Consider the following 26,060-nt stretch of genomic DNA (forward strand, 5'->3'; position numbering starts at 1 on the left):
TATATTTATTCCATTCCATTAATAAATAACTTTGGCCTTAAAATTGTAATTATAAGTTGAGCTATCATTAGTAGCAGGTGGAAAGTCAAAACAGGGCGGAAACTAAGTATTAACTGTACGTTACTAATATCTGTAACTTAGGGTCGGTTTATAGTTTCCGAGATCGAAAAGACTCGATCTTAACCTGCATATGTTAGTCATTTTTCGTTCGATACTAAGAAAAATGCTGCATTTATCGACAGCTGTAAACTTTCTGTTAGTTATAGCAAGTCCGTCATCGAAAGCTATCGAGTATACTCAATATCGAAAATCATAAGCCGGGGCCCTGAAAAAAGATAAAATAAAATAACGTTACGTAAAAAATCCGTTTTGCAGTTCGTAAATGCAAAAAAAAAAAAATGAAGTAAATTTTAAAGAAAATAAATTAGTTTTTTTGCTCCTTCTCGAGATTTGCTTCGTAATGGGATTTACTTGACGCGATTCGCTTAAGCTAACGATTGATTGACTCCGTAAGTATTCAAAATAAAACACCCTGTTTTCTTATCCAAGGTGATTAATAAATTAATGTTTCAAATTCATTTCACAACAATGCCCGCGAAGCAAAAATCTAATTTAAGCAAAGAGTTGGAATTAGTTAAAAAAATTTTATTTTTGTTGTATTAAAATACGTTGTTCCATTTCTGTCGTTATATATAATTTAGTTATGTTTACCGTTTTGTTTACGCGGAAATTTTTTTTTATGTTCGCAAAACGATCAAAAGTTTTTGATTGTAGTATGCTTAACTTATTTTATGCTACGTTTAATATTCAATATAATCTTACTTTAGTTTACATTACGGCACTATGCTTGAATCGATCGCTGGTAAGTAGGCATGTTTAAATTGAATAAGACACTTTAAATTAAAAACATAACAATTGGAGATGGTCGAAAAAGTGGTCCGATCCGAAGCGTTTTCAATAACGATCAACCTTGGGCCAAAAACGTGCACTGCCAAATAAAATTGGGCCAATATAATAAACGCGAGCTTATTAATGTCCTTCTTAGTCCGCACAAACTTAATGCACGTGTGCACCGTAAGTGAGGCAGTGTGCAAAAGCTGATTTTCCGAAAGCATTTGATTTTACAATTTCTAATGTAAGAATAGTTTCTCTTTTGCTAATCATTTCTAGGCTTCTTTCATAAAGATTGGAGGACTTAAGTTCTTCATAATCGTGAGGTGAGATGTACTGCACCACATAAAATTAATTAATTAAATCAAACCAATTGCAGTAACTGTTATCTACATCTACTATTTAATATAACATAAGTAAGCAATTCCGATTTATAGTTTATCTTGTCGCTAGGCTCTAGTCTTCAATTGATTGTAAAAGTAAAGATTGGAAAGCTCGTGTGGAAGAAAGCTTCATAGCTACTTTCTGAGGTTACGTTTTGAATTTTGTTTTAGATCCTTCGATGTTTCAATTTATCCAACATCCATAGATTACATCAATCGTTTTCTCAAAGCGCAAATTTGATCGAGTGATAGGATCTCGTTAGCGCAAGAACTGGTATTATACGTGGTTTACACGTTCCAAACCGTATCGAAAAGTATGTCGACTTTCATTGCAAAATTAAAGCCATTTCTACACACTACTGCTCCAACGGAAACAATTCAATGTAAGCAGGGTTGTTTACTCTATCCGCGTTTTTACCGCCTGCATGAAATTAAAAAGTAGACAAAGTGGATGTCCGAGTTGAGGTCTTCTAAGCGAAAGGAAAAAGAGATTTGGCGCAAATTGGATGATTTATTGAACAGGTGAGCCCCAATCCCGAAGCTGAAAATCACAACTCGCTCCTCGAGACATGATTAGTCCCTGAGTACCAGATAGAGATATGTTACGCGAGGGCTACCTGATAGTTTTCCCAACCGCTTGTAGAACAAATCTGCAGAGAACAAACGTTCCTCCCACGATTCTGTGTTCTCAAATAATCTGGGATAGTTAATGAATTTTGAAGGATGGAAGCTGTTGCAAGAAAACTAAGTCGTTTGATCAGTGAATGCATACTGTCATGTATGTCATTTAATCGACATATGCTGAGTTTTATTTTTTGCTTCTCAAACGGCAGTAGACAAGCAGACATCCCGATGGACCGATGGATATAATAAAACCGATTCAACATTGTAGCTTAGTCAAGAAAATATGTATTTTAAGCGGTCTCTTATAATTTCTCTCTGGGTGTTACAAGGCAAAGGGTGAGTAAGGTGAACACATTAATCTATCTGGTGTAAGATATAAAAAATAAACGATTATTAATATTTTCTAAGAAATTTAATTTCAAATCTCACCCCTCCTAACTGAAATATGCTGCGCCCTCGCTTGCATTCCCTATAATCAATAAATATTTTTATATTCATTTAGCATGCCCGTCGTTCACAGACGAACAGCGCAACGATCAGAATTGTAAATCAAAGTTAATTATTTGAGTAGTTAAGTGTTAAGTATTGTCGTTAAATGCAACCATTGCTTTGAAGCAACATTTTTTTTTATTATTTCTCTGAATTATACAACAAGAAAAAAATCATAAATTAAATTGGCTTGGGTTCGATACGTGTAGTCGATTGCTTATTTGTTCTGTACACAAATAAGGATAAACAAAATCTTATTTCATTTAACAAAATTTTTCAGATTTTTTTTCGGGATATGCACACCTTATCAAACAGAAAATCCAAATTTGAATTTGCACAATAAGCGTCTGGTTTATAACATATATATAACATATAGATGTTCCAACATTTTGTTCAAAGTTGAGATTAGGAGCCTCTTGGGAATCTTTATCTGTTATCATTAACATGCTTGCTCTTCATTCTCGTTATTTTTAAGGGCAAAGATTCTGTTAATAGATACTTGATATGAGGCCGCATTATTTCAAACGTTTGCATAACAGAAGCACATACAATTCAGCATTTTTAAGTGAGTATGGGTTATGGTGGATGTACGTGTGTATGCGCGAAAAAGGACCAAATATAAATTTTTTTTCATCGCTGCCTTTGAAGAATTGAAGAATTCTAAATTCCATGTTCCCGTTGTTTTGAGAAAATTTCGTTTACAAGTTTTCATATAAAGAAATATAAAGAAAGATAATACCAATTTTCAACAAAATGTTGGAGCATCTATGTATTTCGTTGTCTCTCATGTTACCAAAAAAGCAAATAAGAGAATAGAACTTCGCACCGGAAAAAAAAGTAAACGTCTTTCTCTCGCTACCTCCATTCAGTGTAAATGAACTTCATGCACGTATTTCTTATGATCATTTTATTCGGATATTATTTCTCGCTTGAGAGAAATTATTAGCCTACACGCGTATATATACACACATAAAGAGAAAGAGAGAGAACGGGGGAAACACCCAGAACATGAGCAAAAAAGCTGAAATGAGAGAGAGAGAGAGAGTGAGAGAGAGCCTCAATAAAATTAAGAACGTAAATTTTCCAATATATAAATTCAGTAAACGAACGATATGAGTTTTAGTTCAATACGACTATTTGATAAAGTTCAAGTTGTTTAAAAAGATTTAGTGGACGTGAATTGCATATAAATAACCAGTTTCGTGCCTTAAGTCTTTCTATTTCGCTAAAGTGGTATTTGACAGCGATTGTTTTGGTAAATTGCAAACAAACGTGTATAAATAATTAAACGTATGTACACATATACTTTCCTACAATTTTGAATTCAGTTTAATATCGGTCATTGCCTACCTATCTCAGCGAGTAAAGTTGCGCATGCGTCTGTAGTGAAATCAGTTTGTGTTGAATAAAATAGAGTTGTGGTCCATTTGCTTAAAGTTTTTTTTCAAAAAACAATAATTTTTGATTTTTTTTGTGGATGTCGATAATAATTTAAGAAACAACAGAATGGCCTAAGACAAAGAAAGACCGGCTAGCAACTCAATGGTCATGGGTTCAGATCTCAAGTGCGGTAGAGTTTTTAATAAAAGCTATAAGCCTTAGATGCCAGTGTTTTAAGACTTTAATCTTGAAGTCTATTTCATTGGTTAACTTAATAATAATAAGAAACGAAATTAATGTTAAACCTTAACTCCGTTATGTGTGTCTGTGTATGACATTTGGGAAAGTTAATGGAATTCCTCTTTGGCAGTATGCGAATACGTTTTAAAGTGTGAAATATTTCTTAGCCTTTCATCAATATCCAATTTAATTAATTTATTATTATTATTATTATTATTATTATTATTTTAATTTTAGACTAATGAATTGAATTCTTAGACTAAAAAAGGAGACATTGAGCATTTTGAAGAATTCAGAGCTATTCCGTAGGTAGATACAATGGAAGAATTTAAGATTAAATAAAGGTTTTAAGTAAACAAAGATTAAATCAAGGTTTTAAATAAACAAAGATTAAATAAACCTTTTAAGTGAACAAACATTTTCATGTTGTCAAATTTCTGCTAATTTTGTGAATTGCGAAATAAAGCAAGCGTTTAATACGCAATTTAATGTTGCACAAGATTTCGCGCTGATTAAAGAACAACATTAGTTTTTGAGATTCCATGTCTAAGCACAAAGGAAGAAAATTGACTATTCTCTGATAGCTAAAACTATATCTATATATAACATAGCACGAGGGCATAAAATCATAATGTCTTGCCAATTGCCTATGTATTTGAAAGAAAACAATTAGAATGAAGCGTAATATTTCATAATACTTAAAGCAATATCAAAAAAAGTACATACGTACGAAAGTACCAAGCATATTTTTGATACATTTATATAAAAAAGAATATATATTACATTTCAACCAAACCATTTGTTTGAATATATATGGAAAGAGAATATTCTTTTTTTTTTTTGAAAATAGGATAAAATCGAATGCCACGCCTATAAAAATTGTATAAAACTATTCAGGAGACGTACAAGGGGGGATGAATGCTCTTTTTTTATACAATTATATATATAGAATTATATATTATATAAAACCACTTGTACAAATATATCGAAGAATTAACAGGAAATAGTCAAAAATATGCGTAAGAAAGCAAACAAAAACCTTGCAGTTATCGAAATTTTCAAAAAGAATTTAATGAATTTAAAAAAAGAAATATTTAGAAATAAATGTTATGTTCTCATATTTTTAGTAACAGGCATGCAAACGTAATATGCTTGGTAAGCGTAACAGAAATTATGGATATCTGTGTCTCATATTTTTGTGGCCTCTACAGATTCATATAAGGAAAGAGTCGGAATTACAATCTACTGTTAAAAAAAAACATCTCCAGAGAGTAACGGACCTAGAGCAATCGGTATTAAGCGTTACTAAGGCTTATCAATAATAATTTCTGAAATGTGACTTTTTTGGTCTGGTTTTAGAAACATTTAACAAGTCCTTGCGACTGTGTAAGAAACCTACGTAATTACCATATAAAATTAATTTTGAAAAGCGAATATAGTTCTCTTCTCATTGCTTTTTATACCCTACACAACTTGAGATACCCGGCTATATTAACTTTGCGCCATTGTATGCAACACCCAGAAGAATTTGAAATACACTCACTTTTCATTGCACATTTTTTTGTGTTCAATCTACTGGGCGCCTTTGCACACTGACGTGTTTTCCGCTCAAAGGCAAACGCTATCGAAAATAATTCGGGCCATTTTTTCGACCACCTCACGTGTACCGCCCTATTTTTAAGAGTCGTTGTATGTGGAACTATATCGTGGTGCCGGGTATTTAATGTTAGGCCATGGCGCACTATAATCTTTTTGCTTGCTAATTATATGAAATTAAAAAATCCTTTTAAGGTCGACAGGGTAAGGTAAGCTTTGTTGTAGATGACTACATTTAATATATTTATATGAACTGAACTGAACTATATATAACTCAGTACATAGATACTAAAGCTAAGAGCTAAGTAGAGCATTAAATGACAACGAACACCATAACTAAACTCATATTAAACCTAATCCACAGCACTTGATGGAATAAAATGTAAAACTTAGTCTAATAAGCGCTTTTTAATGGACCAGCCTAAGAAGATGAAATTAAGTCGATAGGCTTGCCAAATATTATTATTATCTATTTGCAATTTAAATGCAATGATTGAAATTATGAGTCCCAAATTTCGCCCTAAGACGAATTGAGCAGTTTGTACGTCACGCAGCAGCGATTAGAGAAAACCGCTTCAACCAGAAGAAATAAGAAAAATCATCAAATTGTTTATAGAAAACCCGGAAAGGAAAAAATAGTTCAAAATTATTCCCGGATTGAGGCATCCGAAGTGGAAGGAAATTCCATGAAACTCTTGAAGGAACATTAAAATCCAGACTACTGAGCAAGAATGGTGGTGAGCTGTTTCCTTGAGTAAGTTTAATCAAAAAGCCTATTGCAAGGATCAATCTTCTTCACTCGAGACTAAGTAAATTGATTAGAAGCGAACGATGCTCAAACGGAAGTAATCCTATTTGTATCCAATCCCAGTCCACGCAGTGAAAATAAGAGAATTTGTTTTTGAATTTTCTTGATCATGTCAACGTAATAATTCTAATTAGGAGACCAAATGATAGACGCATATTCAACTAAGGCCCTCAAAACAACCAATATATTTTGCACAAGTTTTTCAAAGAGCTTAGGTGTTACGGAAAGTTCTTATAATATTAAGTTACTAATTGGCAAAAAATCAAATATTTGTACATACTATTAGGAAACAAAATGGAAATAACATGGTCTTCGCTGCCTTCGTCTAAAAGGCGGGCTTTATTATAGTTACCTGCCAGTTATGCTGTAAACTAAAATTGTGTAGATGCCCGCAATAAATTCATTTTCGCCTGTACAGCGCGACGTATATGGGAAACAAAAATACAAAAAAATGTTAACATTATTTGAAATGAAGAACCGACTATTGTTCGTTATTGTTCATCTTATGCGCAAAGCATTTCTTTGTATATCCTTAATATTTAATAACAGTATAATATACGCTGGATATAGTTCCTACCATGATGCAAACACTTTAGATTATGGAAACTTCCTCTGTATCGATATAGGGATTTTTTTTTTTTTTAATTAACAAGCATCGGTTATGTAAATGAAGTAGTTTGATCGATCGTTCGATAAATTAAAATAAATTAACATGTTAGCAACATTGTAAACTTAATATTAATCTTTCTCTGGGATGAACTAACACAAATGTCGTCTATAAAACAATTTCCTAGGTTTGAGATCGAGAACAATTATCAGCTTAATTAAAACTTCGTTAACGCTACGCCATCTATGTGTCGACATTGTATTTTCTACACCAGAGTCGACATTATATAATTTAAAATAATAATGGGTAAAAAAGAAAAAACTAGGAGTGCAAAGGGTTAAGACTATAATTGCTTGAATAAGAGCAGTTTTCAGATTGCTTTACTTTTACATTTTTAACTGGACAAGTGAAATAAATCTTAAGCTAAAGTTAAATTACAGAAAGCTCCCTATCACGCAATAGGCCTAGTGGTCTCTTTGTCATAATTATGTATATGAAAATAAAACAGATTTCCGGAAATAAGTTTAACATTCAAAACAAACAAGAACAGAAAAGCGGGGCGCTGCCCACCATTAAATACCTCATTCTACCCTACAGTTAGTCATATATTGACGTTCCGAAACAAGGCATTATATGGCAAGTAATTGAAAAAATTGTCCGATCCGAATCGCTTTCAATAGCGATCGTCCTTGGCGAAAAACCTTTCGGTGCATCAAATGTCATAAAAATATCAGCAAAACTGCAGTCTATAGATTAAACATACGAAAACAACGCAGAAATTCTAAATCGATCCTTATAATAAAAAGTGGGTCTACGTCGAGTTCTTCTGGGTGTTGCATACGTCCGCACTAACTTAATATACCCTGTATAGCATGTGGCGTAAGATATAAAAAGTACGAAAGATCTTGTCTGACTTACGTGCAAATGAAGTATTTATAAAATTTTTTTTTAATTAATATTTTATTATTATTAATAATAATAATAATAATAATAATAATAATAACGGTAATTAATTTACAGTTAAATGGAAATTGCAATGTAATTGAAATGAAATTAAACTCAACTGAAGCAAAATGCAATCACCCAACATTTTTTCCAAAATATTTTTGAAATCAGTTGACGTAAAGACGTAATCGTTCCCCAAGAAATAACTGTCGAAGACAATTTGCTTATTAGTCGCCGCAACAAGGTTAGCTACACAATTTGCAAAAGAGATGATAAAAAAAGAAGTTTTTAATAAACGTCACAAATAGTCTCAAGTAAAAAAGCGACAGTAAGACAATCCTGCGAGAAAGTGTTATAGTAAAGACTGAAAACAAACTGCCTAAAGAGTAACAATAACAATAATAATAATCATTTTTGGTAATCTCAATAAAATTCTTTATTTCTTTATAGATTAACAGAAGTCCCAAAAGCAAGATGAAAACCGTCATGTGTATTACCATTCTGGGGGCCGTAGTTTTGGCCACCTCGGCTTCAATAGTGAAAAATTGCGCCAAATGTAAGTCGTATTACATTACAAAAAAACGAAAAAAATAGTTGTAGTGAAATTGTCATCATTTCAGCTAAAACTCATCTGATTGATGAACAAAATGATGTAAACATATCGAATTGCCCTAAAAATAAATGTTCGCTGAAACGTAATACTGACACTCTGGTCGAAATCAAATTAAAACCAAAACGTGACTTTAAGGAACTCAATTCCGATATCCAGGGCATAATATTAGATGTTCCCATACCGTTTCTTGGCTATTACGGTACCAGTGCTTGCCCTCATATTTATGATGCCGAAGGTAAAAATAAGGTTGGCTGCCCCTTGAAAGCAGGCGAAACTTACCTCTACAGAAATAGTTTTAAAATATTGCCTGTTTATCCGACCGTCAGTCTAGTGGTACATTGGGGTTTGGGCGATAAAGACGATGATGTCGTCTGTTTCGAAGTGCCAGCGAAAATTAAAGCTTAATTTTAAATGTTAACCTTAATATTAATGTGATAAAATTTAGAAATAGAATCTGAGAGCTTTTTTCTAGAAGCATGTAAGATATTTGCCTTTTTTTTTAATAACATACATACAAAACATAATTGTTCTTTTGATATGATTTTGTTATTACATATATTGATGCCTCCAGCCTTGGCATCAATATTTATATAACGAAATATTTATTTTTACAAAAGTTTTTTTCGTTTCTGTACATTTTAAACAAATAGTTACTAAAGAAAGTTCGAGGGAAAAATTAACAAAAAATTATATATGAATAAAATGAAATAACAAAAAAAAAACAAACAAAAAAAAACGATTGAAAAATTTACATCGGTTTGTCGTGTTTATAAATTGTGATGAAATTTGTTATTCTTTTTCAAATATTTGCGTACAGTGCAGAGTGAGATAGAGATTAGAATGCCTGGTGTACACATCCATATATATTTACATGTTTCAGGTTATTTTTGTTTTTTTAAAACATTTCCGGTAGTTTCTACAGATTTTTTTTATATTTAATTTATTTTTATCTTTTTTCACAGATTTAATTTATCTCATTTTCCATTATTTCCGCTTCCGCTTTCTGATCATTTTTGATAGAAGGATGCTGTGACAACGCGTTATTTCCATTATTTGCCAGATATGTTGAAGTTATATATTGATACAGAGGGAAACGCACCCAACTTTGTCCACGCTTCGGCCAATCATTATTATATTCTTTCGTTCGGAACGATTTCATCGCTTGAGTTTTTATATTTTTATTTACTTGCTTTAAAAGTTCATTTCTCACATATGTTTGCTCTACCGGCACGGATGGATTTATTTTACGTTTACCGTGTGTTTCTAATGAACGTTCCAAAGGCATATCTATGTCACTTGCGCCTGCACCATAGTTGAGCTGCAAATAAAATATTATTTCAAACCAGAACATTATGTAATATTAGTAATTCACAACGTTATACCTTTCGATCGAGCTGATCTTTAAGAGCATTTAGATTAGGAAAATCAATTTTAACCGTTGGTAGATTTACATCGCTACGAAATATGTTTGTACGGCCTGAACGTTTGCCATGAGCTAGAAAGTAAATTCAATTTATTTGGAAAAAAAGAAAACAAATTGAATCGGGGGAAATCGCTTATACCCAGCACCTTAAGGCAATATATATCGCAAAAAAGGGAATTGTGTTTGAGGCTTGAGGTGATTCCATCAATATCAAACACTAACCTCCTACTTCGCTTTGGTAAAATGTTTTTTAATATTTAATTTATTTGATGTTGGGACTTAATCTGATGACAGCAATTAGATAGATTAGAAGATTAGACGATATTTCTTATATTAAAAAATTCGAAATAAATTCGTTTTCCGAGTTGAAGTTTTGAAGGGAAGGGGAAGGACGTATAGACAGACACCGCAGTACAGATGCAAATCGTTTCCGCTATGTAGGCCTGTTGTATCATGGCGCCGATGCGAATTTACCCGTTTTACCATTATTTAGCATAACCTCTAAGATAGGTATACAGATTCTGGAGTGCTCCACTAATTAAGGCCAATGTAGTTGAACGAGCTGAGCAAATTTTTTCGAAATATTTAAAGTCCTAAAGATTTTCAACGGCTACTTGCTATTGTGTGCGTTGTTTTAAATTTGGCGACGTTTGATAAACCAGAGCTAGGAGATTCCTACACGAATTCGATGATGTTTGCTAGCAATCTATAAAAAAGACGAGGACCGTTTTTATTTATCTGTGTACGCAAACAAGGGAAAGCACGGTTTTTGAGGCTTCAGCAACTCAAGAGAATTTGTCGAACGGCCTTCCCAACCACATGGAGTGAGATGTTGTTGTAGTTTTCGTTCTGGCAGTCTACTTGGTGCACATATTTTCGAAGATGATTTGCGTTATCGAACGATGTCGACTGTGATTTTTTGGCTTAAACTTGATGCAGATGGATGTGGACAATGTTTATTTTATATTATATTATTATTTATAAAAGAGTGGCGCTGTCTACTACACAGCCCATCTATTGCGCGATTGTTAGCTGTTGTTGAAAGATCCTATATTTGCACCAAAAGTTTTACGATTGCTTTGTGTAGAAGCATTTACTTTTTGACTATATAGGGAGCCAGTTGTTGAGCTAATCGCGCTTATTGTTAGCGCATTCTCAATCACTTTGCTATCACAAAAGAATGTTTGCTTCAAAGCACTAACTTTGTATCGCAAGTTTTTCGGATATAAGTTTGAACAAAGGAAGGGAGACCGACGGACGATGCGCAGACATTGGACAATTTACATAGTTAAATTCATTTAGCATATTACACTGATAAAGAATACATATAGAAACGTTTTTATATGCGTACAGTTTTCAAATGCCTAACACATACTTCTGGTTGGCAAACCTCATTCACCTCTCAAACCTCTCTGGGTATAAACATAATATATTACATTATGCATGGAAAAGCACTTACCTCCCCAACATGAGTGACCATATTCCAGGCAGGAACCTGTGAATATCAATGCAGTTCAGTTATTTTTTTTGCAACGATCGTTTTATTAGAGGAGTAATAAAACTGTAGTTGCATAGGAGCGAATATTTTCCTTACGTCTTCACAAATTTCTAGACTTAATAGAGCATTCATTCCATAAACAGAATTTAAAACAAACTCTTTGCTTGACAAAATGAGATGCAGTAAAAACCGAAAAACTGACATTTCTATGTTTATAAAAACGCGGATAATGCTGCATATATGTATATATGTATATGTATACTACTCAGAGTGTACAAACATATTACGTACTCACAAAAAAAATAATTTCACTATTTTATACTTAGAGCAAACTTTAAATAGAAAATTCATCTTATTTTTTGATCATAGCATCTAAATAACAGTTTATTAATTATTTTAACAGTTTAATGGAAATACCTGTTGTGTGTGGTATTTGCGAGCGGAAGTTTCTAAACGAACATTAGCCACCTATTAAATCATATTTAGAGAGTTAGGTCAACAGTTATGTAACAAATACGCAAAACTACTCGCTGCAACATTGTAAGAAAATTTGCAAAGTTTCACACAACTTGTCTTATGCGCGTGTACGAGAATGTTTTTATAAATTTGTTTTTATGGTAATTTAGTTTTTAAATTTGAAGAAAGGATGATATTACGTAACTTTATTATAATATTTTTCTTCATGGGTTTGTTCTCTCTTTTCGCCCTTTTTTTTTAAAAGCACAAGCCGATATGCTTGGAAGCGATTATGGAATCATTAGCACTGATAACGTATAAAAATATTATTTGCAATATAGGAAGAATTTTCGGTATTCATCATATGAGTTCGATTTATTGTTCTCAATATCGAGAGCAAACTCCATAGCTTAGGGTAATAATGGACTGCCTGCAGGGAGTAGAGAGTTTGCAGTTCTCGATAAAGTATGCATTTTTTTAATATCGAATGAAAAACCTTTCAATCGAGTTTGTTTGGGAACAATAAAGCGACTTTAGAATTAGAAGCAAATGGGGTATGTTTTTGAAACACTGTTAAAACTTGTGGCATTCTATTTGCATAAATTGGTATTTATTCTAAACTCAAATTAAATTGTTTGCAGAATATATAAATTATGGAACAAAATATTTTGCAATTTTTGCTTCCTTTGAGAATCAGCAATCTTTGACAAATATTCTGTTTTTCAACTCGATCTAGAGAATAGACAAGTGAATGTCGAAATGATTAAAAGGATATGTTGATATGAAAGGGGGAAAAGCGATCAACGAGCAAACAGAGGAGGGATGGGCGGTAAAAATACCAGACGGGTAAATTGATAACAAACAGACACTCAACTTCATGAAATGACTTTGACAATTTGAATAGAAGACGCAAAATAAATTGACGGACGGATTGGAAGACATACAGATAGGCGGGCGGATGTTGCATGAGTCCATTCATCTTGACTGAAGTCATGTACATTTTAAATGAACATTAATGCATACTTCACGATGTTACAAATGAACAAGGCAACTTATGTACCCCTCTTCTGTCGGAAATCGCTAAGAAGTGCAAGTTGTATCAGCAATAATAGCTACTATGAAAAAAGCTGGTTAAGAAATGTGTGTTAAGAGATAAAAATGCGTCGGCAAAAGGTAAACAAGCACTATATATATACTTTTGTTTGACTTGACATACGCATCAGTCTTTTGTTAACGGAAGGCAAAAGAAGCCTTAATAATAAAAATTAAACACCCATTACGAAACTTTATATATTTTATAATTATTATATGGTTTTTTTATAAGTGTATGATGATGCGAGAGTGTGAAATTTCCTATTGGGAGTTTTGAATAAATGCAACTAACAAATACAAAGTTTTCATACATCTTAGACCGAAACTTAGATAACCACTATCTGAAGCACATATATGTCGAGAGCAATAGTTGTTGTGAAGAGTTCGAACGTTGAAGAAGCATAGATAAATATTTCGTGCCTACTTCAGAAGGATATGTCTTTTAAATTAACTACTAACGTCATCTCACTAGTAAGTTTTAACTTAAGACCCACAATCATTTTTAGACGTTTTCCTTCGTGAATTTCGGCAGTTTTTTTGGAAATGATCAGTACACCTAAACTAAAAAAATGTCTATTCCTGTTTTGTTAGCTTCAACTTTTTAAATGAAGTATCATCAATAACCAATAGACAAGCGGACGGTTGAGTGAATAGCTGAACGGTGCTTGGACTGATGACGGATAAATGGATGAACGGCCAAACGGAACTTAATCTACATAGAATCTAATATAATTTCCTCAAGACATTTCTAACGACGATGAAAAAATCTAGTGTACCTCCACCCTTTGTTCGTGACAATAGCTTTTAACATATAACAAAACGAATAACAAGCTGTGCTGTTACCTGTTGCTACATACATATATAATGAAAAAATAACCTGAATAAACCAAATCCATGTGCAGCACATTGTTATTTAGACAATTACTGGCACATTTTTACTCACACGTCTAACTGCTTATAATGTGTGCATCTGCGGAACATAATCATGATATATGTGCTTAGGCATGGATCGTTGCCATTATAATATTAAAATTTTTCAAGAGAATGATGCTAATCAAATACACATATATACTTGTTATTCTTACATATGCTTCGCCGTTTCGTACGTAAGTTAAGGACATGTGCAAGCAGAGAAAAATTAAAGGCAATTGTCAGCATCTTGAGATATATTTATATAAATATAAAAGGAGGACTAACGCGCTACATTTACGTTACGGCGGAGTTAAAAGACAGCGAAAAAGAAGTATAGCAATACAAAGTACGAATATTGAAGAGGAGTAAGCAAGTATAAATTTCACTTCCTTCCCAGAAGGCCAAAAAGAATGTATGAAAGTCACGACCTATTTAGTGACGTTTTATTTATCATACTCATATGGCTATAAGTGGGGTTTGTTTGACTGATAAATTTTACTTTAACATCTAGCAGGAAAAAAAACGTTAACGTGGATAGAGTTATTTCCCAGAGAGCTTCAGATAACTCGCCCAAATTCTATTGATGAATTACTCGCGTACTACCAAATTTCCGTGAGTTTCTGCGAATGATTTGTGCATGTCTTTTAGTACCGGAAGGCTTTTGTCATTTTCGCTGACGACTATTTAATATTCTAAGGCGCGTTAACTATTGGCAGCATCTTCTTCATTGATTCTCCTCCGTCGTAAATGCCTAAGGGCAGTAAGTGCCTCGTGCAGGCGACATCGTCTCTTCTATACTTCCCCCTGCCTAATAATTTCCGGGTATGCGTTTGTACAATTTTCTTTCATCGCGTTTTCAACAGGATAGAAACCAAAAGGACCAACTAAGCCTCCTAATAATTTTCCCCTTGATACTTGCTTTTTTATTAAATTATCCATTTGCTACAAAGAGTCTTTTCCCTTCTACTTTCATTTGCAAGTATCTTATTGCTTTACAAGTTTGCCTCCAGATTTTTCGTGGCCGCTTTTAGTTGATCCTTTCATATTTCGAGGACATTTAGCTCGGCTGCGTCGGCTGTTTTGTCTGTTTGTAACGAGTCTTCATAGAGTTTCAGATGCTTCGATTATATCTTCCCAGTTTCATTAGCTACGTAATGCAGCATATTTTTTTATGTTTAGATATCTTTTGTGTGCGTAAGTTTGCCGGGAAATAGATTTACTTTTGAGGCCAGAATTAAGGTAGTTAGTCAGGAGCAAAATAGATATCAAAATTTTAGAGGAGTTTGGGCGATAATTGATTTAACATAACTTGCATTTAATCAGAAACCACACAATTGCGACATCAAAGATGAAATTTGTAGATAAGAAATTATTACTACATATATACACGGATTATTATTATAGATTGCTTTTGCTATTATTATTATATTATATTATATTATTGGCCACTTACAAATATGATCCCACGTGATCGAGCACCGTTTAAAAGTTGTCAAAAGTTGCCTCGTTTTTCAATAGCAATTTTCTTCTTTCAAGGGCAGGCGCAAACCAATAGACGACTCTGCCTAAATCTATTCTGATGGTTACGGTCTATTTTACGGTATGCCTTCGGCTTCTTCTGAATGTGGATATTAGTTTTAAGGAATTTTTTTCTGTAATAATTATCGCTTTTCGACAAGTGTGACAAAGTCTTCTAGGCAAGCCTATATTTTTATGAACAATATGACAAAACACACTTTCTGCGTTTCTATCGATAAAGGGAGAAAGAACTTAACTTATAATAAATAAAAAAAATTATTTTTTAACCATAAACTTAAAATAATTTATTTTTGTTAAAGTGGTGGTTTTACCTGTCCATCACTGTATATTTTTAATTAAACATTTTAGTAGCGAATTTTTAGATGTTTGTAAAGAATGGAGTTAGGTCATTTTCAAAATAAACGCAACAGTTTCCACAGGTTTTATTTACATTGTGCAATTTTATGTGTTAAACGAATTTGATGATTGACGCTGGTTTTTTCCATTTGCATTTCGCAACAAACACAGCCTGACTAGTTCTCATGACATGTTTTACAACCGTGTTCACAATCTTTCAAATGGTATTTATTTATGGTTGTTTTCTAGTTCGCAAGAGGATTAATTTACGATAGCAATTAAATCCAATGATAAGCTTACTGCACCTCTACCTAGCATATAATATCGCTAGTCTAATCATTTTTATGAATATGGAGACAATTCTCACATATCCTAATTTTTTTTTTTTTTGTTTTTTTTCGGGTTACATGTGACTACGTTCATTTTACAGTTAAATTAATCTAAAAAGTCATCGATTGTTATGCATTGCAATGAATTAGCGAAAATTCTACACTTTATCTGTTTAAGGTAAAGGTTTAAACTTCAACGTAAATTCAGTTGGCCGGTGATCGTAGGTTTTTGATAACTTAATCATATACATCCATGTATTGTCGTTAAGGAGGAGAAGCCATTGTGACATTTTCGGATACATTTTTTTTTTATGTGTCTAATAAAGTATGTGAAAGAAATTCATTACTCGAAACCAATTTTTTTCGTGAAACTGTAAGCTGTTACCAAACCGCTTCGAATAAGATGACTGTATCTGGGACATAAAGTCGTTGCGTTTATCGGTTCAAATTTGCATCAATTACACAACTTGCGCCGCAACTCCTCAAAGTAAATGCTTCCAGTACTTTACGCTTTTTCTATATATCCCCGGCAAATATTATAATACTTTTGCCGTCCATTCCAAAAAAGTTGTCAAAAATACTTCTTTTTTTTAGTTATAATGGTTTGCCCCCTTAAACACTCGTACATCTATATCAAATATCTTTCTTAACTTGGATAGTTAGCCTTATTTCGGATAGTTAACGCATCCGTCGATAATTCTCGGGATTAACATGTAAATGCAGTTTCTAACATGTTTTTTATTTATATGTTTACGTACTTACACATGAAACTCAACTCAAATAAATGAGCAGTCGAATTCAATTGATTCCTAAAAGTAAATCTTATACTAATTATTACTAAAAACTAGTATCAAGCATACAAGGGCATATAAGGAAAATAAAAAAAAAAACAAAAAAATAACACACTTACAATTAAATTAATTCCTGTGTAAATAAATAAGAAAAAAAATCGGCACAGATCCAAGTTGCAAGTGAACTCCTATATCATTGCCAACATGCAAAAGCTTGGTAAGCGATAACAATAAAAAACACCAGTTAATTTTCGAATCGTAATGATATGATAAGATTGCAAGTTAGGCAAATCGCGCGTATTAAGCAAAGTTATTTTGATAGACTTTGAAGAATCCGATATTGAGATTACGTGATAGACATCATTTAGATTCCCGCAAACAACCCCGAACGTTAAATTTCTCATAATTATATTTAGGTTGACTCAAGTTCATGAAAATAAAGTGACTGGAGAAGCAGTTAGCGATATTAAAGCTTATCACACCATATAATGTGGACCGTGTGTGTTAATTAACTCAATTAAGAAAGAAACACCAAGAATAAATCGATGCTTCTCAAGCGCTAGTAAAAATAACAGAAGCAACCTATATTCATAAGGAGAAGGAAAGATAAGCGGGCCGCAAACCAAATTCCTAAGGGTAAGCGGTAAGAATTGAAACCAAGCGCGTACCTAGTTTTATCAAAAAGAGCTCAATGTCTAAATTAAAACGTGATCTTTAGTCGAATAGAACCATTGCCTGACTTTTGTCTTAAGAAAGGAAGCATTTGCATTTAGATTTAATTTCATAAAATTTAACGAGCATTATGTGACCAAATTATTTAAGTCAATTTGAAGCTGATACGATTGCGATTCCAAGGAGAAAGAAGAAAACAATTTGACATCGCTAACGTACATCGAGTAAACTCTAAGAGATTCGTGACAGTAGATTTTCCTTCCCGAAAGCCATGCTGGAATGGAAAAATATATAGGTTTTGATAGCGAAAACTAAATGCTGAGTAACAGTTCTCTCAAACAGTTTAGGCAAGACAATCAACTTTCCCATGCATCTATAGTTCTGAACGCGATGTCTATTTCCACATTTGTGAATTGGAATAAGTAGGAAACTACTCTTCTAACCCAAAGGACTGCTTATATTACAGAGCACGATTTAAGTATACATAATGGAATCCCGTCAGATCTAGGCGCATGATTTTATTTTAGGGACCTCAAGTCATGTAAAACGTCATTTTCTGAACTGCCCAAGTTATGAATCGAAATCGGTTTAATTATCAGATACGGATAGTTAACAGTTAAATCGGAATCAGCAACTGAAAAATTTCGTCGGACGTATTCAGCAAAGACATTAGAGTTTTCAATGTCACCAAAAGACTATAAGCCATTGAAAGAAAAATGCGAGGGATATATGGAGTTTTTTCTTTTATAGTTGAAAAACTTATAAAAACATTTAGGATTAGCAAGTAGTGAGGATTTTATCAACTGAACTTCAAGATGATTGGAGGTTGAGGTAATTAAATCTATGCCTTGCATACGCAAAATAGACGTAAGCAGAACCACGTTTTGTAAATTTTTTCAAAAGTTAGTTTTTGCTATATTTGCAATATCTAATTCTCTTGTTCAATCATGGCGTGCACTTGCTTCGAAGGCGTGGTTGCTTTATTGGAACGGATACAGAAATAGCTGGGTTTAATACATTATAGAACGGTGCCAGTAAGGTTTCAATATTCCTAGCAGAGAAAACGAGCATAATGGATGAAAGATGCGATTCAAGTAGTAAAATATTGCTTTTATTAAAATCATAACGTTTATTAGAGGAAGTTGCTTTTGGCATTTTAGAATAGTTCAGCGGACCATTATGCCTATAATAAAAGGAAATAAAGTTGCTTGATGGTATGTATCTTCAGGTAAACTAAAAAGTGGCGATTTGTATCTATCTCCGGGAAATTGGGAAAACAATGATCTAGGAATCTGCCGTTACAATTAGGACTACGGTTATATTCAAAAAACTTGATAGCTCCATTATATGTTGAAACGGGGCACACACAGCGACAATTATCACTATGACACCAAGTGACTTGTGGTGAATTGATTTCCCTCAACGCTATGATACAGATCATTAGGTTAAGACCTTTCAATGGACTAGGACGGGGCAGCATCAGATATGTCAATTAAAACACCATCACCAGTGCGATCTAATCGATCGTTTCTGAAAATCTGGAGAGACTTCGACGAATGCAAATGCGGTTTTAACGTAGTTTTAGTGAAGGCCAAATAGGAAAACCCCGTGTTCACCAAATTTAGGAACGTAGGTCAAATTTTTGAGGTAAGGCCCCCAACTTTTGATAAATGAAATTTACTGGGTCTGAAGAAACATTTACTTTCCTGAGGGTGTACAGCTACCGAATTAATATTACGGGGCCGATTGTGATGAACGAATTCCTTCATTAACACTCATACGAGGCGACTATATCAGAACATTTAAAGAAAAAGTCCTAAAAATTATTTTCGATAATGGAAAACCAAAGTCGCAAGAGATAACTGACACCCTAACGATATGAAGAGATAGTTTATCCACCATACTACACAAAAATTTAGACATGATCAGCATAATATCGTTTCATAAAAGGCTTTCGATTGCTGGTCTAATCAAACCGCGCAATGTTATTTGCTAGTGAACCTACGTTCTCCAAAGGCTTACCGGTAATTACGCGCCTTACGAATATTTAATAACGCCAATCGCTTTACTTTTGTGCTCTTCGTAACGATATTATTATTATTATTATTATTATTCAAAATTGGTTACAACACTTTGTTTATAAATAATTCGGAACGTGAATGAAAAATAATACTGATAAAAACAATTCAACAACAAAAAAGGAAAACATTTAAATTGTAGTTGCAACAAATTGAACCACAACAAACCATAGCAATAGCAACAAGATTGACCATCCGGCGATGTAATATACAATTCCATTTATTACTTTAAGAACTCACGCCGTGGTCATGTCATATAAAAATTAAGATAATCATTAAGAGACCGAACGACAACACAGAGCGGATGATGAACCTCATAATTACTGAGAGCCTGCCGTAGCCTACCAAGCCAATTAGTACAGGTTATTTTCGTCGGAATATGAACACCAATCTCACTCAATAAAAACCGCGAGTTACGCTGACCAGATAACACTTTCATAATAAACGAGACGTCTAACCAGTTACATCTGCTCTCCAAGTAAGAAAAGTGAATAAGTTTAAGACGACTCTCATAAGAAAGCAGCGGTATTGCCGGGTTCCATCTGAACTTTTTATACGGACGCAATCTGATAAATGTAGCACCTATAGCTCAGCGATCAACCGTCGACGGAACGCTTTAATAAAGGCTTAGAAAATGCGGTCAATAACTTCTTACTAATATAAGAGTTGTTAAATCCCTACAACTAAGATCTAATCAACCCCAGCAGAATTCTCGCTTTGTTAACGGTAGCTTCGACTTGCAAGTTAAAGCTCAAAATTTAGAATCGAGTATAACCCCCAAATCCATGAAGTTAGAAACAAACTCCACCTTATGAGTAACACTGTAGCAGTCAACAGCAAACGGAACTCCCCTGCAAAGCATTAATTGGTTGGTTTTTTTAATTTAAGTGACATATTATTACATTCGCAACAAGCATAAAGCTCGGAAAGGTCAGAAATCCGACGCTTGCTCTCGCCTCAGGTATAGAAAGCAAGAAGCAGAAAAAGGAAAATAACTTACCGTCGTTCGCAAACATTAACACATTAGAGCATTTAACGCAGGTCGGTATGTCACTAATAAATACAATAAAAGGTAACGGCCCCAAATGACTCCCCTGTGGAACACCAGATATGATTTCTACAGACTGTGATCTACAAGAGCCAAATGACGCGCCCAATGTGCGATCAGTCAGATAAGATGTAATTTAGAAGAAATACCTATGCAATACAATTTATGTAAGAAGGGTTTATGCTCGACCCTATCAAACGCCTTAGAAAAGTCAGTGTAAACCATATCAGTTTATTTACCAACTGAGAGTAAACAAGGTCAAGCAGTTTCGTCGTAGTTGATCTAGCCATATTGAAGGGGTCATAAAACCGACATCAATGATGGTTGGAAAAAGAATTTCAAATAGTTTAGATAGGGCACGTAGTTTAGCAATGGCTCTATACTCTCTCTATGATTTTCGACATTCTTCTAGTGCCGTCCTTATGCAGGGGAATTAAAAAGGGCTCCTTCCACTGCTCCGAAAAGTACCCTTCTCTAAGAGAAGAATTAAATAAAATTGTAAACTTTGTGCGTAAAATACTAGCACAATCGTTAGAATAATTTAAAGAAATTGGAGTAGCAAATTCTTCAAAATTGTAGCAACAAAGTAACGTGCAAACAAAAATTCGATCCACTTCTTCGTTTTTATGCTGCATCAATATCATACCTAAACGATGATCGCTAAAGTATTGCAGGGACGGATTCCACCTTTGACTCTATGGTCGTTGATCAGTAGTCTGTTTTCAGCAGAAAAAGAACTATTCAATAATAATCGAAGGCTATCAGCTTCTCGGCAAACCCAAATTCAGTATAGGGAACTTTTAATACGAAAATGATCTATTTTTAATCTGACACTGCTTAATATACTTATTGTGGTCGTCGATAGGTCCAATTTTGCTCTTTTTCCATTAAACACAACATATACGTAAAACACGAACAATTTTGACTAAAATTGCCATCATGGTAAGGAAAATCTTGCACAACATTAGTTGAATTCTTTAACAATATAAAATCTGAGTTGGTCCATGGTAGACGGTTTTATCGGAGAAAATTGTATAACTCGTTCGACGAAATCTTTTAATAGATAGTTATCACAAATGGCGAATTATTCATATGTAAAGCAGTTTATTGTATTTTGTCGGATTCAGTTCGAGGGGACTTTACTTTTTTTAACCATTTCAATTACTATTACTATCATCTTTTCAGGTTAGATATGTGCAATTTCCTTCATAAAGACAGAAGAAATATTAAGAATGTCCAAGGAAAGCAGATGAATTAATTACTTACGTTAAGTTTCGTGCTGCATAACTTTGTATTCACCGTTTCCTACGGATTAAATGATATTAGCGACGAAATTAGCTTAATAACTACTAAGAAACCATTATTCAAAATTTGTCCATGGCATTAATAAACTGTGAGTCTTTTTTAACTGTGGACATGTCAGTTCACAAATTGAGGCATATTTTCCCAAAAGACCCTTAGAAAAAATTTTACGTCGTAACCTTCAAATCAGATGGAAAAATTATATGTTTGTTTTGCACTTGTATTTAAAAATTTTTTAGCTTTTTGGTCTTGCTTTGCGTCCCGAACCTAAACGACTAAGTGCGACTTCAAAACAAAGATGATAAAGTAAATCAGTGATAGTCTATACATAAACAGACCAATGAAAGAATTCTAAATGTTATAAACTTGACTTAGTGGATCCGCAACAGACATTTCTGAGCTAGAATGCTTCGCATTTTTCGCGAATATTCTATTTTAATAAGCTTTACGTCGAATGGACGAGGTGCTAACGGTAAGCGGCATTCGGTGTAAAGCAATAGAAGAGATGTGGGATCTAGTGATAAGAGGGATGGATGATAGAGAGGAGCATGTCAAACAACGTTCAGCCCAAATGTTTGCAACTTGCTATTATTGCAGGACAGCAGTGAAGAATTCATAGAAAGCAAAATTTATTTATTTATCTATTTATTTACAATATTTAGTAAATAATACTATAATAATACTATATTTAGTAAATAAATAGATAAATAATTAAATATATGATTCAATTCATGTAAGTCCAAAAGATAAAGCAAAAAAAAACTAAAGAAAAAATAAAAGTGCAATAAACTAATACAAAATTAAACTAACAGAAAATGTGTCAGAGACGCAAATGCTCTCCGAATCTTAGTCCTATGGTTAATAATTGCAATAAATCCTGTAACTACACATAAATACATATATTTATAAAATAAATGTATATATAACACAACTGAAAACCAGTTAATCAGTTCGTGTTTAGAAATTTTCTTTTAAAGGGGGCTACCGTATCTAAAAATGAAACGTATGTACAAAAGGCGAAAAAACCCCGTATTGTGAGAGACACTGAGACAGCCTAATTGGAACATAATGCTTAGAAAAACGAGGCGAAGCGTTTAAAAATAATTGCCTGAACAAAAATGGGGAACTATCGTCTCTCTTTATCAGCTTAAACACGAAGGATACTCCTAAGAAGTGAAAATCGCATGTGTCTGCAAACGGAAAGGTTCAGTAACATTAGGCTAATTCTACACCAGTATACCAACGGTAGTAAATCGCGAGTGAGAATCTCAATATCCATTACGCTTCGAATAGAGTGAAGTAGCTTAACGTCGTCTGTAAATATTAAAATATTACTGTGCTGACTGATTCCAGGAAGATTGTTAATAAATACAAAAAAAGCAAGGGCCCCAAATGTATATATTATATCAAATGCAAATTTAATTTCTTACAATATTATCTATATTCGCAATCAAGGAAGCACTATAGCTAATGAGAACGTGCCAGTCGTTAATAATACTATAGTCAATATAGCGACATCGGGAGTGGGATCTGAACCAGTTATTATGCCTACTTTTGAGTTTTAGTACCGCTGATCCCTCCTCTTCAGTAATCAACGCCATCGCTCATAAAGTGGGCTTACGATTTCTATTACCGAAACCTTTACCAAAAAAATGCCTTATGGTATTCCGGAACAAGCAAATATCATCTCGGAATAGACAAATTTATATGCTACCTTTTGTGTGCGATTCGATAAGTGCGACGCAAAGCATATGACTACACAATCAGGAAATTCAATTTTTGGCAGCTTCGAAGTAAGAAGGTCACGATTAACTCAATCAAATGCCTTACTAAAGTTTGCGAAAATAATATCACTTTGATTATTTTCGGAAAAAGCCTTAAAAATATAATTAGAAAGTTTTAGTAGATTTGTAACGGTAGAATTTCCACAGTAAAACCCATATTACGATGAGGAAACCTCCGACCGACAGAACGAATCAACCGATTAGTTACAAGCGACTGATATAATTCTGATGTAACACTAAGTTTAGCAAGGCCTTTGCAGTTAATGATGCATTGACTGTTATCATTTTTATGAAAAGATACTAAATAGATAGTCTTCCATAAGGGGGAGAAGGCGATGCATTGCAGACATTTGCTAGTCGCTTACAGAGTACATTATCGGCATTAATATGAATGCAAGATGGAATACCATCACGACCCGGCCTAGCGCAATATATTAAGTCTTGCAGGGCAATAAAAACTTCTTCTTCGGTAAAAACAAACCGGTAAAACCAGATTTTATTTCAAATGGATTCGTATAATTTTTTGTTATCACAACGCATATGTGTTGGTATCAATTGTGTTTTACGCTTCGATTTAGCGAATCTGTGCAACGTTTTAGTTGATTTTTTAGGATTTGCATATCTTAGAACCAAATGAGACAAGAGCTCCACCGTTTAGCGAATGTAAAGGGAACGAAATTTTAAATAGCTTCGCTTTTTAAAATATAGAATTCAGGAAGCGGGTATTTTAAATTATTATATATTTTATAATTAAGGAAACATTTGCTTTATTAAAGATATACAGTTTCACAATGGCATCGCCCGTTGCTAAATTTGTAGTAGTAATATCCAATGAAAATGTGATAAATATCTTCAGGAAGAAGGACGGATCTGTTAGGCAAACTGATATATTTGCCACGTTGTTGAAGATTGGATGAAAAGAAAATTAACGATAGTATTAAGTTGGGTAAGGCATAAGCTGCACATATTTTTAAAGACGATATGTCGTGGGACGCTCTAGAGACATAAGACGGCACCAAGCGGTATGAATCCATTGTTCTTGCCGTGAAGGGAAGAACAAAAGAAATCGGAAAAAAAGAACTTTAAGACGATTGTGAAAATTTTTATAAAAATGCTTCAATAACTGAATTAAATGGCGGCATAGCAATGCCTTAAAAAATAGATTATTTTTGATAGGGATTAAACAAAGTTCACGAATTAACGGAAAAACGGTGTTGCAGTTTTATTTTTCGCAACTCCTACTAGGAGAGTAAAATGCAATTTATTTTGTGTTTTCATTTGTAGTGATTTTTTTTTCTTTGTAAATTACCTTTAATTACGGTAACAAGTAACAAAAACATCCAAAATAATGTGAGAAATTTCTTAAAATTCATTTTTTATATATATGTGTTTTTTCTTTTTTATTTGAGCTTTAATCTTTAAAAAAAAAAAAACTTTTCTTGTAACACAAATGTACTTTTAAGTTATTTATTATAATTAATTCTTTTTTCCAAAATTAATTTTATTAAGATATATATGTTCATATATATATATGTATATTACTTTTTTATAACTAATTTCAAATTTTCCGATTTTTCCGTTAGGCTTTCAGGTTAAATTCAAACTGTCCACAAGAATGAAAGTTGCAAAGGATTTTATAGTTGAAACAAAACATAGACGCAGAGCTTATGAATTCTTATGAATTTACGGCTACTTATCAGTCGTACATGAAAAGAATACAACAACTTCCTACGCACACGTATACACTCAACAATTTAACAAAGAAAGTTAGATAAGGCTAACGTTCACGAGGTGATTAGAAAGCATGCAAAATAGAAAATATAATTATTAATACGCATAACGCAGAAGCGAGCAGTCAGTCATTGGTTGCTTAAAGAGGAGGTGACAAATAATTCCACACTGGATGTTAAGTTTAATAAAAAAGTTAAGAAAGCAAACAACAAGAACAACAGCGAAACATGTTAAACGTAGTTGTGTAGGAATAAATAGAAAAGGAAGCAACAGATGGCTAACTATCTTTTTAACATTTATTTTGAATAAATCGTCAATTTATTATCAAAAGCTTTGAAAGGAAGCTTTTTACTTAAACTTGCAGCTACAGGAAAAAGCTTTTAAAATTTTCATTTGGTCACCCCTAGTCGATTTTTTTTTTTTGTAAAATGTAAGTATAATGTAAGTTATATGAAAGGTTATATGAAAGGTGATAAATATAAAATTTCTTAAA

At 33.3% G+C, this 26,060-nt stretch overlaps 2 protein-coding genes across 8 annotated transcripts; one reads left to right on the top strand and one right to left on the bottom strand.

Annotated features, from left to right (window-relative positions):
- The first annotated feature begins 469 nt into the window (after nt 1-469).
- LOC119642573 (ecdysteroid-regulated 16 kDa protein) lies at nt 470-9,293 on the top strand. Of its 7 annotated transcripts, XM_038041759.1 has the most exons (4): nt 3,718-3,952; nt 8,135-8,349; nt 8,414-8,519; nt 8,584-9,293. In XM_038041759.1, exons 3-4 carry the CDS (start codon nt 8,438-8,440, stop codon nt 8,979-8,981), a joined length of 480 nt encoding a protein of 159 aa, XP_037897687.1. In that variant the 5' UTR covers nt 3,718-3,952; nt 8,135-8,349; nt 8,414-8,437; the 3' UTR covers nt 8,982-9,293. The 7 variants fall into 7 exon arrangements, with proteins under 7 accessions (XP_037897688.1, XP_037897682.1, XP_037897683.1 ...); XM_038041760.1 differs by lacking the exons at nt 3,718-3,952; nt 8,135-8,349 and adding an exon at nt 470-509; XM_038041754.1 differs by lacking the exons at nt 3,718-3,952; nt 8,135-8,349 and adding an exon at nt 3,498-3,677.
- Nucleotides 9,294-9,531: 238 nt separating this feature from the next.
- LOC119642581 lies at nt 9,532-25,226 on the bottom strand. The gene is made up of 4 exons (XM_038041767.1): nt 25,146-25,226; nt 11,459-11,494; nt 9,959-10,071; nt 9,532-9,894 (listed from the first exon to the last, which is right to left on the bottom strand). The coding sequence occupies exons 1-4, from the start codon at nt 25,207-25,209 to the stop codon at nt 9,541-9,543; spliced, it is 567 nt and encodes a 188-aa protein (XP_037897695.1). The 5' UTR covers nt 25,210-25,226; the 3' UTR covers nt 9,532-9,540.
- Between the last annotated feature and the right edge of the window lie 834 nt (nt 25,227-26,060).

Source organism: Glossina fuscipes, unplaced genomic scaffold (genome assembly GCF_014805625.2).
Source record: "Glossina fuscipes isolate IAEA_lab_2018 unplaced genomic scaffold, Yale_Gfus_2 226, whole genome shotgun sequence".
In the NCBI taxonomy this organism is placed as follows: Eukaryota; Metazoa; Arthropoda; class Insecta; order Diptera; family Glossinidae; genus Glossina; species Glossina fuscipes.

Coding starts and splice junctions, on each gene's coding strand:
- LOC119642581 (XM_038041767.1), bottom strand. CDS start 25,209: ATGAATTTTAAGAAATTTCTCACATTATTTTGGATGTTTTTGTTACTT. Junction 11,495..25,145: donor ACTTGTTACCGTAATTAAAG/GTAATTTACAAA, acceptor TGATATTCACAG/GTTCCTGCCTGGAATATGGT. Junction 10,072..11,458: donor TGGTCACTCATGTTGGGGAG/GTAAGTGCTTTT, acceptor TTTACTTTCTAG/CTCATGGCAAACGTTCAGGC.
- LOC119642573 (XM_038041760.1), top strand. CDS start 8,438: ATGAAAACCGTCATGTGTATTACCATTCTGGGGGCCGTAGTTTTGGCC. Junction 8,520..8,583: donor AGTGAAAAATTGCGCCAAAT/GTAAGTCGTATT, acceptor TCATCATTTCAG/CTAAAACTCATCTGATTGAT.